This window comes from Cryptomeria japonica, chromosome 2, assembly GCF_030272615.1.
Source record: "Cryptomeria japonica chromosome 2, Sugi_1.0, whole genome shotgun sequence".
Taxonomy (NCBI): domain Eukaryota; kingdom Viridiplantae; phylum Streptophyta; class Pinopsida; order Cupressales; family Cupressaceae; genus Cryptomeria; species Cryptomeria japonica.
The window spans coordinates 644,850,564-644,865,007 of record NC_081406.1 but is presented as its reverse complement, the minus strand read 5'-3'; the positions used below and the strand labels follow the sequence as shown (position 1 = coordinate 644,865,007).

The following is a 14,444-nucleotide window of genomic DNA, read 5'->3' as shown; positions in this document are numbered from 1 at the left end:
TGGTAATATAATCATATGTAAATAGTAATTTAATATTAATTACAATATCATGATATAATGAATTTTTAAGTGGAATAATGAACAAATATGATATCTTTTAGCATACATACCTACATTCCTCTAAAGCTAACTAGCTTTCAGTGTACTTCACCTATATTCCTCTAAATATATGTATTCTAGTTATTAGATTATCCAAACAGGTCAAATTAAATGCATCTAGTTTTTATTGACGAATGTTTTTGCATCCATATATAAGTATAATACACTTTAGATGTAAATATAAATAATATTTTAAATTACGTATATAATTGAAATTGATAACTAAAACAAATTAATAATAATAAAAATAAACTTACATTACCAATTAAAAAAATATATTTCAAATAGCACACAATTAATTAAATAACTAAATTAAAAGTAGCAACTCAAATAAACTTTATAAACTTTTCATCTTGTCACCTTCAAATAAATATAAAAACGTACATAATTAAAAGAAACCTTGAAAAATGCCCCATGCTCTAAATTATCAATGTTTATTTATTTATTTATTTATTATTCATTAATCGGAATAGTCCTAACTCCTAATTACGAATTTTAAATGCCAAGAACTTTCCACGCCGACTCCTTTATCATCAGTATTGTGGTTTTAATCTGTTTTGAGAAATCAGCGGAAACAAAACAATAAAATTGGTCCCGCACACAAGTTTTGTAGTAATTTCTCACATCTTCTGTACAAATCTCGGTCCGGATACATTTTCACCATTAATTTTTCAGCATGGCCGAACTTTAATTTTGTTCTGAATTTGACGAATGGTTTTGCTGAGGGAAATTGGAAGATTTTGCGGTTCGCCAGGTTAATACGACTGTGCTCTGGATTTTATTTCAATTTGAGCTTTGATTGATACACGATGAAGCCATTGAAGTCTCCTGATGGCAATATTTTTAAAATATTTGACGGAAGAAGCATAGATCCTCTGCAGGTGCCCATTTCGTTACTATTCTTTTCCGTTTTTCAATCTTTCTGCGGATGAATTCTTTTCTTATTTTTGATAATTCTTTCTTCCAGGCATAAATACGATCATTATCTAGCTTGAGACTCTGTAAAATCATTTATATTATAATTGAACTTGGCCATAACAGTGTAAATATGAGTACAGAGCTATCGGAAAAAAATAATACAGAAGACGATGCAAAATCTTATACACATTTTTTCCAAAAGCTTTGCTGTGAAAAACTTTTCATACGACTGAGCTTAATTAACATTTCTTGTCACCATATTTCGAAAACTTGCTTGTTTAACCATCCCTAACCCTTGGCTGCTTGTGTAAGGCGGTACGGAATCAATTATCCTGAGCTTTTTTGAGAGAATGAGTAGGGGATATCTTTTAATTCAACCAGCTCAAAATCTAGCCAGTGACATGCTTTGAAGTTGAGACTCTGCAAGTAGCTTTGAGGCTATACAATTTTGTTTAATATTGAGGATAAATACATATTCTACATGTCTTGCATGAAGTATCTGGGACCGGGACTGGGATGGGAACAGAACGTTTGGGACAGGAGAGGACAAGATAAAAGTGTATGTATAAATTGATAAATAACACGAGTAAAATAGACCGTATCTCTGATTATATTGCAGTCGTTCATCATTAAAGATTCCAAATTCTGAATTAAACTGAGAAATTAAAGAGACATTCATGATCTATGAAAAGAAATATAAAGTTCCAAAAAATGTAAATAGGATTTTTTTTTGGTGATTCATCCATCGTTTATAGTGATAATACATCATTAACCATGGATTCAATTCAGACCAGTGTTACAAGACTTGTGTTGGTGTTGGAAATAAACCACACCCGGACCGACAATGGACTGGTCCAAGAGGGGCCAGTAGCTCAGTGGTAGAGCACTCCAGCAGCATATGGAAGGTCCTAGGTTCGAGTCCTAGCTGGTCCATGTCTCAACATGGTATCAAAGCGAAGTTAAGGAAGATCATATTAAAATTCTGTAATGATCTCATAAACTTTCACCAGGTTCCTACTAAGATCACATTCCCATAATCCTAATGGCAACCGGAGTTAGGTTTGAAGATAGATTAGATGGAGTATCAAATTTTGTATCTTGGAAGATAGATTAGATGGAGCATCAAATTTTGTATCTTGGAAATTCAGGATCATGCTTGTTTTGAAAGAAAATAAAATTGACTCCCATGTCAAAAGTGAAATTCCTGAACCCTCTGATGATACAGAGAAAACTCAGTGGAGCAAGGACAGTGAGAAGGCCCTTAAGATAATTGTGGATTCAGTAAGAGGCCACATTGTACCAGTTATTTCTAAATATGAGACGGCCTTTCAGATGTTCAAAGCACTAGCTGACATTTATGAAATCAACAACACTAGCAGGGCTCTCACCCTAAAGAATCACCATATAAAGATGAATAAAGGAGAAACAATTACATCCTATTTCTTGAGGATCACTGAGCTTAGGGATCAACTATCAACTATTGGACATCTAGTAGACAACAAAGAACTTGCTATGATGGCCCTAAATGGACTTCCTACCTTATGGGAATCGTTCATTCAAGGAATCAGTTCTCGTTCTAAATTTCCTAAGTTTGATAGATTGAAAACCGATTGCATTCAAGAGGAATCTCGGCTTGTCACAAGAGGAATAAAACAAAACAATGGTAATGAAGACATTCAAGTTCTAAACTCTAATTCCCACAAGAAAGGAAAGAAGAAGAACTTTAAGAGAAAGAGGGACAACAACTCAAATGGGAAGAGGTCTTCAAAGAAGAAGAGAGACATTTCTAAAGTACAATGTTTCGGATGTGACCAATATGGGCACTATGCAATGAAGTGTCCAGACAGGATCAAACAACAAGCTTCAATGGCAGAAATTAAGAAAGGGAGTAATTCCGAGAAGCTAGTCTTCTACTCAGCCCTCTCTAGTCAAGTCACCTCTAGTTCCAACACATGGGTGATTGACAGCGGAGCATCTCGACACATCACTGGATTTCGTGAGCACCTAGATACACTTGTGGAAAGTTCAAATGAAGAAGTGACAATTGGTGATGACTCAAATTATCCAGTTATGGGAATAGGAACCTGCAATATCAACCTAAAGTCAGGCATATCCCTACAGCTGACTGGAGTTCTATTTGTACCTGGTATAAAGAGAAACCTTGTCTTAGTTTCTGCACTTGAAGATAAGGGTTACAGATTAACCTTTATGGAAGGAAAGGTACTTGCTTGGTCAAATAAATCCACCATCAAGAAAGCCCACACCATTGGAGTAAGACAAGGGAGCCTCTATAGACTTTGCACCACTCCACCTCTAGCCTTGATTCATGAGACTCCAGATTCGAATGAACTTTGGCACAAAAGATTAGGGCACCTTCATTTCCATGCCCTACCTAAGATAGAGAAGATGGTGATCGGCTTACCCAAGCTAAGTCAAAAATCTGAAGGAGCCTACAAAGGGTGTGCCTTGGGAAAGAATACTAAAGGGTCTTTTAATTCTAGCAACAGTAAATCCAAAAATGTATTAGAATTAGTTCATTCTGACTTATGTGGACCCATGTCTGTACCCTCATTAGGGGGATTTTTATATTATGTAATATTTGTAGATGATTATTCTAGGAAGACCTGGATATATTTTCTGAGGTACAAAGAGTTTGAAGAAATCTTTTCTAAATTTAAGGAATTCAAAGCTCTTGCAGAAAATATGACAGGTAAGAAAATCATAACCTTAAGAACAGACAATGGGGGGGGGAATACACTTCTGATATGTTTAAAGATTATTGTATAAATGCTGGGATTAAGAGGGAGTTAACTGTACCTTATAACCCACAACAAAATGGGGTAGCTGAAAGAAAGAATAGGACTATAGTAGAAGCTGTTAGGGCTATGTTGTTTGACCAAAATATAGAAACCTCATTTTGGGCTGAAGCATCTAGGACAGCTGTGTACATTCAAAATAGATGTCCTCATTCTCTTCTTGACAATAAAACCCCCGAAGAAGCCTTTACTGGCAACAAACCTGACATAAGTCATTTCCGGATCTTTGGGTGTCCAGTCTATATTCATGTCCCCAAAGAAAGGAGGTCAAAGTTAGAACGTTTTGGAAAGAAAGGAGCATTTGTTGGGTACAGTGAAACCTCTAAAGCCTACAGAATATACATACCTGGTCAAAGACAAATTTAACTAAGCAAAGATGTCATCTTTGAGGAAGACATAGCATTCAGGAGGTCCAAAAGCTCTAATGAATTAGAACACCAAGATCCTCCTACAAGCTTGGATGATGATTCCACCCCTGAGATTCAGAGGGAGACCCCTGAAGATGCTGAGCATGAAGTTCAAGGCTTCCCTTTAGGAGAAAATTATCCCAAAACTAGGAAGAGACCACTTTGGGCTAAAAAGATGCTTCAAGAAGCTGAAAATTATGCTGCTCCAAAGGGGACCTTTAGAGAAAGTAAGAGACCTAACCTATTTTCCGGTTATACTGCCTTGATGAGTGAGATCATTGATGTAGAACCTTCCTGTGTTGGAGATGCGCGCAAGCATCAAGTTTGGAAAGATGCTATGTCAGAAAAGTATCAGTCAATTTTGAAAAATGATGTCTGGGATATTGTGCCTAGGCCTAAAGGCAAATCTGTGGTATCTTCTAAATCGCTCTTCAAAATCAAACATGCAACAGATGGCAGTTTTGAGAAGCACAAAGCAAGGTTTGTTGCCAGAGGTTTTTCACAGAAAGAAGGTATTGACTATGAAGAGACATTTGCTCTTGTTGCCAGATACACTTCTGTCCGAGCAGTTTTGGCTATTGCAGCATCTAAAGGATGGAAAGTCCATCAAATGGATGTCAAGATTGCTTTTTTGAATGGTAAGATTGAAGAAGAAGTTTATTTGGAGCAACCTGAAGGTTTTGTGATTCATAAGGCTGAATCACATGTCTACAGATTAAAGAAAGCTCTTTATGGACTGAAACAGGCCCCCAGAGCATGGTATGAAATAATTGTTCACTATCTCTTGGAATTAGGGTTTTTCAAGAATGAAGCAGATCCAAATCTCTACTACAAGGTAATCAATGGTGAATTATTAATTCTTATTCTTTATGTTGATGATCTACTAATCACAGGAGAGGATAATTGTATTTTTCGATGTAAGAAAGAATTAGCCTCTGAGTTTGATATGAAAGATTTAGGAATTCTTCATTACTTCCTTGGATTGGAAGTTTGGCAGCAGGCAGATGGTATAATCCTTAATCAAGGAAAATACACCATTGATATACTCAAGAGATTTAGAATGTTGGATTGTAGATCCATGACCACACCTATGGAGACAAATCTGCACAAGCTAAAGGAAACAACTGCAGAATCAGAGTTTGCAAATCCTACACCTACAGACAGATTATTGGATCTCTGATGTATTTGGTAAACACAAGACCTGATATATGTTATGCTGTAAATGCACTAAGTCAGTTCATGTGTGAACCCAGGGAAATACATTTTGTTGCTCCAAAGCATATTCTGAGATATCTTCGAGGAACTATTGGTTTTGGTTTGAAATATAAACATGTAGAACTTGACCTACATGGATTCACTGATTCTGATTGGGCTGGAAGCATAGTTGACAGGAAAAGCACATTAGGATGTTGCTTCAGTTTAGGATCAGGAATGATCTCATGGATATGTAGAAAACAGTCCTTAGTTGCTTAGAGTTCTACAGAAGCTGAATACATTGCAGCCTCCATGGGAGCAAGAGAAAGCTGTATGGCTCTGGAAATTGTTTGTAGGACTGTTTGGTCAGCCCTTAAATCCTATTGTCATCTACTGTGACAATCAGAGTTGCATCAAGCTTTCAATGAATCCAGTATTTCATGACAGGTCTAAACACATTGAGATTCCTTATCACTATGTTCGAGATATGGTGGAAAGGAATGTGATCAGACTGAATTATATTAGTACAGGTGATTAGATTGCAGACATTCTTATCAAGCCTCTCTCCAGGATCAAGATTGAACACTTTAGAGATAAACTTGGTATGGTTGAAAATGTTATTTAATTTTGAGATAGAGTCTCATTTATTCTAATATACTAATATATTTAAAGATGTTTAGTGTGTAAACTCTTTTATTTGTCATGTGTGTGACTCCATGACTGCATGGGCCTTCTGTGAACATTATTGAAGGGTGACGACTTTTCAATAATGAACACTTGTTTCAAATTGATATTGTAAGGCGACGATTTTACAATTATCAATTTAACTATCTTGATGGATATCATGTGACTTGATATCTGTGGACATGTCATGATAGTATATATATCTCTAAGGCATTATGGTAGATATCTGTTGGTTGATATCACTAAATAAACCATAATTATGATAGAGATCTTCATGGTGAATATTATGAATATAATATTCATGGACATGCCATGAAATCATTATCAGTATGGTAGGCATCATGTGACTTGATGCCAGTGCACATACCTTACTTGATAATTGTGAGTTATGGTGAGTATCATGAGACTTGATATTCATTGTTGAACCATATCTTTGAATATCACTATGGTGTGATATCTCCTCTCTTCACAATCAATGGATGAATTGTGATGTTTTCTCTAACATGAAATGTGTCCTCCCTAGTTAAGAGGGAGTGTTAATTTTGTAACGTCTGTCGTACTATTTCATGCTTCCGATATATACATATATATATATATTAATATGTTAACGTTAACTAATGATAAATAAAACCAAAGTTAACTTATCGCGTTTGACCAACGGTTACACCGTTCATGATATCGAGTGGTAAAGCGATTCTCAAACAAGTCGCACTCCTTCCGATCGGGTAAGTAAACGGTGACTAGTTTATATACTGTGGTGAGAGGTACGTAGGGAAGAGATGTGTCTTCCCACGTGGGAAGACATATCTCTTCACTACGTAACCCCTCATCCACTTATATAGCATGCTTACATTGAGGAGGATGTACACATCGAAATTGATAAGTGTGGTGCATCTTTAAAACATGCTATAGCAGATAAAATACAACTTTCAAATCATAGCTCCATCTCTTCTATTTTGATCACAAAATTTTGAAAGAACTTAACATTGTATCAGAGCCAGGTCCATGCTAGGAGCCCCAAGCACACGAGAGGTGTGGCTTAAGGGGGGGTGTTGGTGTTGGAAATAAGCCAAACCCGGACCGACGATGGACTGGTCCAAGAGGGGCCAGTAGCTCAGTGGTAGAGCACTCCAGCAGCATATGGAAGGTCGTAGGTTCGAGTCCTAGCTGGTCCATGTCTCAACAACTTGGACTCCCCAAAACTTGGCAAGCTGATTTTTGACCCGTACCTAGACTCAACGCAGAGTCAACAAGTTGAAAAACCTATGAAATTTAGAGATTTTAAAGATTTAAAACTTGTTTCATGCACCTATTAATAAATCAACCTTAAAGACACAATAACTCATCAAATGGATATATATTGATCACATAAGTGTAAACACAAATTTTAGCTGAAGATAACAACACATTTAGATATGTAAATATTGTTAGATGTATACGAACTCATGGAATATGAAATCCATGGCATCAAAAGTTCAAATCAAATATCAAAACATAAGGTAGAAGTCTATGGCTCAAAGGAGTTTGCATCATTCGACCCTCTTATGTGGGCATCTAAGATAGGTCATAGATGATGATGTAGCCATGATATCTGTTTGTGTCTCAGTGACACTCACACCAACATCCAAGATGTTTTCTCGCGCCTAATCCTCTCCTCTACCTCTCTATCCACTTGGTCAACCTAATCAAGGTCCTTATCACTAAAGATAGGACCCTCAACCTTAGTGATCCAATTTGATTGTGGATCAACCTCCTCTAGTGCGATGGGTGATAAGTCATGGCCCAAAATTTTTTTGTAGCGAAGGTGAAGGTTTGTAATAAAATATAAACTAGATCATTCAATGTTTGCACTAATAGTCTATTGCGCTTCTTGGAGTTTATGTCCTCAAACATACTCACAACTTGAAGCATTACATGGTTGGCTCAATACTTGAATTTCAATCCTTTGAATATTTGGTACCTTAGCACCTATCTTCCCCACCATGCTTATGAGATGAGAAAAAGAAAAAATCAATCTCATTTTCCAATTTCAAGTTTCAATATTTAATAATAATGTAAAAAAAAGAAAAGTTTTAATTTTTAGACTTAAATTATGCCCTTAATATTTTTACTTGGCTGCTATGTCAACCAAGTTGCCTTGTATATATCTTGTGCAAAGAGATCTCCTTGTGCAAATCTGAAGATCTCAATTTCGGTGACTATTTCTGCTCAAACACCAAAATTAGGCATCATCCGCTCTATGATTGTGTAGAGCCCTCTTAGAACCTCCTCATCTGCCTTGAAATCAGGGTGGAATTGTCGTATTTTGAAAACAAGCAACTAGTGTAGGGACTTGTGAAGCTGGAGGTGCCATCATCTATAAATGATTTCCAAAATGTGGTGATACTTACCCTCAAGTCTGTGTAAATGGATCTAATGGTCTCCTTGGCCCTATCCATGCCCTCATAAATTGTAATGTTCTCTTTTGGGAATTACCCTAACTTTTTTCCTAGAATCTCAATAAAAACAAGGAACATAATATAGTTAGAGATATAACTTTTACCCAAAGCAAGATAGGTCCTGGTTGAGACCCTGCAACAATCATGTTAGACAACTATCAAAAAATACAATTCTTAATATCAATTAATTTTTGTGGTAAGTAAATAATTGGCTATGGGGCAACACCCTGTATATTATATAAAAAAAACTTTACATTGTTGGATATGGCAGTATATGCCCTGTCAACCAGTTTTAGCAGAACCAGACAGAGACAAAACCCTAACAACCCTATGCCATTGAAGACAAAATGTGGCACCCCCTCCCCAAAACGGTGTCCACAGGAGGCCATAATAGACTATATATTCCAACTAGGGACAACTACTAGTATATAAACAAAACTTGCCTATATTATTATGGTGATACATGCAACATTATGATATTACTTTAATTTATGCTTATCATTTTCTTGGCTTCTTTCATGGCTTGAACTGGACACTCAACTCCACAGTGCTCATGACTTGCAGCATCGTCCTCAGGACCTATTCCCATGTCCACATCCCCTTCAGGCAGCTCCTCCTTGATGACCGCACCCCCAGCATTCTCCTCATCCTCGCTGTCCATACCTTCAGCCCTAATATACTCCTATATCCAGTCCCCTCCTTGATTGATGGTGATTCCCAACAACTTTTTCAGAAAGACCATGTTTTTGGTGACAATTGGGCAGTTTTCAAAGGCATTTGGCCCACAGGTGGCAAGGATTGGCAGCTTGGGCACCTCTTTCTCTCGTCTTTGTACTGCAAAATAGTTTTGTGAGAGAGGAACCTTCAAAATTTCATCCACATTGGCTAGAACTATCTCTAATTCCCCAAGGAAAGAGTTGCAACAATTTTTGACATAAAATCGTTGCCCTATACTTCGATTCCCTCACACTTAGCACCGTTGCCAAAATCATGGTAGAGACATCAGTGTTAACTCGATGTCTGTGGCAAGAGTTGAGAAAATCTTCCCCTAGAATTGCCTTCACCACATGTATGATCAGCCCATGCGAGTATTTCAGAATGGCTTTCAACCTTTTGTCCGTCACCTCCCCCAAGTATGACATTTGCCTTATGTTTGAGATAAGTCTAATGTGTGTGTCCATTTTTAGGTTGCAGCACTTAGCAAACCAAAGTTGGAAGGGTGAGTCACCATAGGTTGCCGCAGGGGATAAATAGTTGGGGTCAATCTGTCCAACGAATATCACACCACCTACCACCCCTTGATGACATCATATCAGCTATGACAAAAACTAATTGATATCTTCATAAATCTGTTATGGATCGTGGGAGTAGTATTTCCAAGGTGAGAGTATTCGTGTGGCTTAAATTTTCATCCTTTCCCAGTTGGACCATGGTCTCATGTTTTCATTGGCGACAAACATGTTTCCACGAACTCACAATTAACTCCTAGATATGAGTTGTCTTTAGATTGATTATGTCATTTCAGACATGATTAGCACATCAGCCTTTTAATTCTTGTTGAAAGTTGTGCTTGCTTCACCTTCTCTTCGAGAGGTTTTAATATATGATTTCTGGCCATGTTGCAAGTTTGGTGGTGTTTATACAATCATTATCCTCCCCTGTGTGATGCAACCCTCTACCACCTCAACATGAACCTCATTTCTAGTTCCTTCCATCCGTGACCAACTTTGCCAACCTGTCAGCCACGTCTTTGCCTTCTCTATATACATGCGTCACCTTGAAATCCTCAAACCTTCCTATTAATTCAATTCATGAGATCATTTTTTTTTTTTTTGGTCGGTAATATTGATATTTTATTAATATTTAAAATTGAGAGTTTACAAATTTTTTACAATGCCAACAAAATTGATTGGTTTGTATTCCAAAAAGACCAGTGCCACTCTTGAACTACCACTTGCCATGAAACCCTAGCCATACATCACTATGCCTTTCAAAATGCAGAAGCACTACATACAATCTAAACTAGACTAACATTACTAACCCTAACAAACCTGCTTGACAACCACCAAACCACTAAAACAGGGGTGTACAGAAACCAAAAGCCCCATACCGCCATTGACCAAAATTGGCCCCTAGTCCATTTATACATGCATTGTAACAAAGATTACAAAATTTACAATTCTTTAGGAACACACAAGGAAAGGCATTCCTCAATCCTTGTCCACGACGCGCACCTCTGTACACAGTTTCTTGGATGCCGCCACCTTCTCCTTCCTCGCAATCTGCTTCCTCTTCCCCTTGGTTCCCACTTCTATGGCCACCAGAGCATTGTTCGCCACAACCTCCTTTTGTTGGAGATACGCCTTCAAGGATTCCCACCCAATTAATGCCTCAATGCATATCTCATCTCTTTTACACCCAATCGGCCAACGAATGAAAGGAATTAGCTCATACACCTCCTCGACATTCAGACAATCTATGCCCTCTCTAATGTCAAACCCCGCTCCAGGGATACCCCCCTCCAAAACAGATTCCAGCTCATAAATCCAATCCTTCTCCACACTAGCTTTCATGACCCATTTAATAGTCTTCGCCTTTTCAACCAGGTCCAAACCCCATGCAACCACCATGGCAACAATTTCCATGTTCGTCTTATAACTATGCTTGGTCTATAGGAAAATTTCCCCCAACAACAATTCCATCACCCACAAAAACTCCGCATCAACAAATTTGAAGAGGCTTTTGAGTCTCTTCACAGAGACCAGCCCCAAGAATGTTGCCTGCTGCTGTGTTGTAATCAAAGTGAATTTCACCGTCTTAGCAAACCATCCGTTTCATCTGTTTGAGGGAAAAAATCACCCTTCACCACCTTTTAACACCATCTTGAGACCCTCGTCCCATCAACCTCCTTCCCTTAACCTCTCATTAATGCACCATTCGTGCGATGATGTGCCAAGGATGTCAGAGATCGAATGTGAGGTTATGAAAATCTTCAATTCGCATCTCATCAACATCATTAATAGTTAGTGCTCATTTTGATAAAACATCTGCCACCTCATTACCTGCGTCCTGTACATGACTGATTTGGTAACTATCAAAAGTTGCCAATTCTTGCTTGATTGCAAAAATGTACTTTTGTAAGTGCCAAGCTTGCACTTCGCCTGATTTAATCACATTGACAATGATTAAAGAATCACCCTCCAAATGAATTTTCGAAAGTCCCAGACTTTTTCCAAATTTGATAGCATGAAGAGCTGCCATTGCTTTTGCAACATTATTTGTTCCATCCTCTAACCGCTTTGCCCCCCATGGGGATGATACTTCTTGTCCAATCCCGCATTGCAAATCTTGCTCTCGAAGGGCCTAGATTGCCCTTTGAAGCACCATCAAAGTTGATTTTAAACTATCCCTTCATCGGTTTCGACCATGTGACCTCCTTTGACAAACATGAATCCGGATTAACCCAGCCCAAACCCATTAATAGGCTGAAGTTTGATGCTTGGCCATTCCATTCGAAGTCTTTTATCTTCACTAGTAAAAGTGACATGAGATCTATGAAACTGAGAAGCCATTGCTCCAACTGTTTCCTCAATCAAGTGATTAATCCTGTAGCATACCCTCTCCATTGATTCGTTTTTGTCTTGAAAATGCGTCTATTGCTTTCCTTCCTAATCTCCTAGATAATTGCAGATGGGCAGATCACCCATATACAGGAAAAATTCAATTCCCCCCCCCCCATCCGGCCATTCAAGGAATAGCTATTTTAAGGTTTCCGGTAGAGGCCCCTGCCATTCCAATTTTTGCATGACCATCCCCCAACATTTTGTAGCTACCTCACAATGTAGGAGCAAATGATCAATAGTTTCCTCCTCCTCACACATCACACATTTCGACAACCCCATAAACCCAAGTTTTTTCCTTCTTTTCCTTTCAAAATTCTACCTCTAATGGCCAGCCATGCAAAAGCCCTCGCTTTTGGGAGACATTCTTTTCCCCAACATAATCAGAACGACCATCTTTCCTCCCCATCTCTTCTATCAAGCATTTGATAACCAAACTTCACCGAATATTTTCCTTTTGTGGCTTCAACACCACCTTGTCCTTTGTTTCAGTCAGGAAAACCTTCCCCCGTTTGAATATGTCAGAAAGTCTGTTTTTTTGCTCATCAGTCAGCTCCTTATTCTCCAGCGATTTCTAGGCCCACTCCACACCTTCTTCACCCCTACTCAACTCCATATAATCCTGAATTTTATTCCCCCATCTTTGACTGACATACAACTTTAGATCAATCAAACCTAGGTTGGATTTAAAAAACACCCAGATCACAGGTAGATAATCTAGATCAAAACTCAGAAAGCCGACGTAGAAAGAGGATTTGTTGTAGAAAGAAAAACCCTTTTCATGTGAAGCAAAACAACTCAGAAATTCGTCAAAAAAAGTTGAAATGCGACTAGGATCCTGCACGGTTGCAAAGCCTTTGAAACGCGATCACACGAAAGAAAAATGTCATAGGTTACAGAACTGTGCATTGCAAAAAATCGCATTGTGAAACTAAACATCTGTCATTTTCCCTTCACAAGTCGCACGAAGAATCATGACTTTACACATAGGGACCCTCGAAAATCACAGAGAAAAAACGCCTTCAGAAAAAAGCACCTTCGATTTTTTTTTTAAAATCAAAATTAAAAAACTTATAAAAATTTCTTAAAAAAATTATGTTTAGGCTTGACCACAAATTTTTTATCAGAAAAATTCGCCATTTTTTTTTATCAGCTTTGATACCATGAAATGGTAATTGTTTATTGAATTATTGAAGATGAAAGAATATAAAGGCAATTACATTATGATGTTTCTAAACGAAACAATAAAAAACAAAAGACGGAAATAGAAACTATCCAAGCAAACTAAACTTAAATTAAATGATCATTAAATAAGTATTAATTACTCTAATAAAGAATGCGTTTTAACCAACATTTTACCCATGTAGGCATTTTTACCCACTATTTTCTTGTCTATAAAAACTCACGGAGCAAAAATAATAGAGAATACTTGGCAACTTGAAGAATACTCACAGTGTTTGCAAACTATGATGTAAACAATAACACTCAATATAACTATAATTTATAAATTTATGTATATTTAAAATTATAAAAATACTAATATTCATAATTCCTAATAAACAGTAATATATATATATATATATATATATTAATTACTGTTTATTATATCTATTAAAAATTATAAAAGCAACAATACTCATAATTGCGAATAAACAAAATATTTAAATACTTCATAATTTGCAAAAAGTAGATTACTCATAAATTCATAATTTAGTGATTTGTAATATTTCATTAGAAAATGAAAATTACATTTGATTATCAATATTCGATAATATTCATATTGCTCTCCATCGAGAGCATCAAAGTCAACATTTGGTTCAATTTCATTTAAACCACAAGCAATTGCAATGCCACTCCCTCTAGCCATGCAATATGTGTTGGCATTTTATTATCATTGATGTCAACCGGTATGTATAAAAGGTCACCGGTATGGATGGTTACCGGTAAGCTCGGTGTATGCAACGTGCAAGCAGGAGATGTTACCAGCATGGTGGTTCATCGGTAAGCTAGCATGATCAACATGAAAGGTATGTTACCGGCATGAAGGCAGTAACAACTTGTCCACCGGTAAGCAGGCTAGAGACAAGCAGAACACAGAGAAAACCAATGACCGGTTGGGTAAGACCGGTAGCATAAGGCAGATTTCGGTAGGATGTTTTTGGTCAGTGACCAAGCTTGAACCGACAAAGTGGATTGTGCTGAGGTGGAAGCCAACGAAGGACGACACGTAGGATCCAAATGGCTAACGAGCAATGGTCGGTGAAGTGA

At 37.4% G+C, this 14,444-nt stretch overlaps 1 protein-coding gene across 3 annotated transcripts in view; it reads left to right on the top strand.

The window, feature by feature from the left end:
- The first annotated feature begins 620 nt into the window (after positions 1-620).
- The window catches only part of LOC131054895 (protein ALTERED SEED GERMINATION 2), a 272,133-nt gene continuing 258,309 nt past the window's right edge, over positions 621-14,444 (top strand). The window contains exon 1 of one of the 3 annotated variants that reach the window (XM_057989532.2): positions 621-980. In XM_057989532.2, the coding sequence (XP_057845515.2) occupies positions 909-980 (72 nt within the window). In that variant the 5' untranslated portion in view covers positions 621-908. The remainder of the gene's footprint in view (positions 981-14,444) is intronic. The other 2 variants (XM_057989531.2, XM_057989530.2) reach the window with 2 other exon arrangements.